Below are 1148 nucleotides of genomic sequence, written 5' to 3'. Positions count from 1 at the left end.
ATCTAGCGACACATAATTCCTATCTGCTCCAGAATCAAAAAGTACGGATGCAAGATGATTATTTAGGAGAAACGTACCTGTGACCACATCAGGATTTCGCCTTGCTTCTTCTGCCCCAATTTTGAACACTCGACCTCGTGCCTGACCCCCTTGGTTCCCTTGATTGGTTGGTCGTGCTTGATTTGTGTAGGGCCTTTGATTTCTCTTAGGACAAGCGCTTCAGAAATGATTTGGGCTTCCACACTCAAAGCAAACCCGTCCTTCTCCGGCTCTGCAATCCTTCGCAACATGTCCTATTCTCTTGTACTTAAGACATGTGATACATCTCCCCAGGTGCTGTTTGTTGCACTTGTCACACTTTGTGTATGATCCTTTCCCTTTCTCTGTCGCCGGTGCCTGAATTCCATAGTTTCCTGATACTTTCTGCACCTTACCCATCCTTCTTCCAAACTGTCTTCTAGCAGGTTCCTCCATTATCCTCTTTCCTCTTGCCTTGTCACTTGTGAATGCTCCCGAGCGGTTTGCATTGTTGGTGAGTCTTGTCGCTAACTTCACTACTTCTTGTAGGGTTTTCGGGTCAGCCAAAGTCACATTCCCTCTGATTACAGGAGACAAGCCCCAAACGTATCGATCAACTCGGTTCTGCTCGGGCTTCACCAAATGTGGCACCAATTTGGCTAACTCATGGAAACGTGCAGTGTATGAGTCCACGTCATTTCCCTTCATCTGATGGTTCCACAATTCTGCTTCTAGTTTCTGGATCTCATTCCTTGGACATTACTCCTCCTTGAGCATTTTCTTAAACTCTTCCCATGATAGTCTATTGGCTGCATCTCGGCCTCGAGTTTGTACCTGTGTGTTCCACCAAGTCAACGTTAGTCCTTGCAGAAGACAAGCAACGAATTCCACCTTGTTTCCTTCAGTATATTTACTAATATGGAGGACAAATTCCATTCCTTCTGTCCAGATTAACAGTCCAACCGCTCCTTCAGTTCCATGAAATTCCTTAGGGTTACAGGTTCGGAACAACTTAGACATGCATTCCCTATCTCTATTCGTGCCTGTTCCCGGGTTGTTTTCTCGGTTAGCATTCAGACCCGCCGCTACTTGGCTTACTATGTTTGGGAGTGCTGCTAGTACCTGCTCAG

General features: G+C 46.2%; 1 protein-coding gene across 1 annotated transcript; it reads right to left on the bottom strand.

Moving 5' to 3' along the window:
- Positions 1 to 219: 219 nt before the first annotated feature.
- On the bottom strand, positions 220 to 726 carry LOC112506152. Its single transcript, XM_025110176.1, has one exon. The coding sequence runs from the start codon at positions 724 to 726 to the stop codon at positions 220 to 222; it is 507 nt and encodes a 168-aa protein (XP_024965944.1).
- Between the last annotated feature and the right edge of the window lie 422 nt (positions 727 to 1148).

Source organism: Cynara cardunculus (genome assembly GCF_001531365.2).
Source record: "Cynara cardunculus var. scolymus isolate 2C chromosome LG 2, CcrdV1, whole genome shotgun sequence".
Classification (NCBI taxonomy): Eukaryota; Viridiplantae; Streptophyta; class Magnoliopsida; order Asterales; family Asteraceae; genus Cynara; species Cynara cardunculus.
The sequence above is the reverse complement of the archived record's forward strand: the minus strand, read 5'-3'. Positions and strand labels throughout refer to the sequence as shown.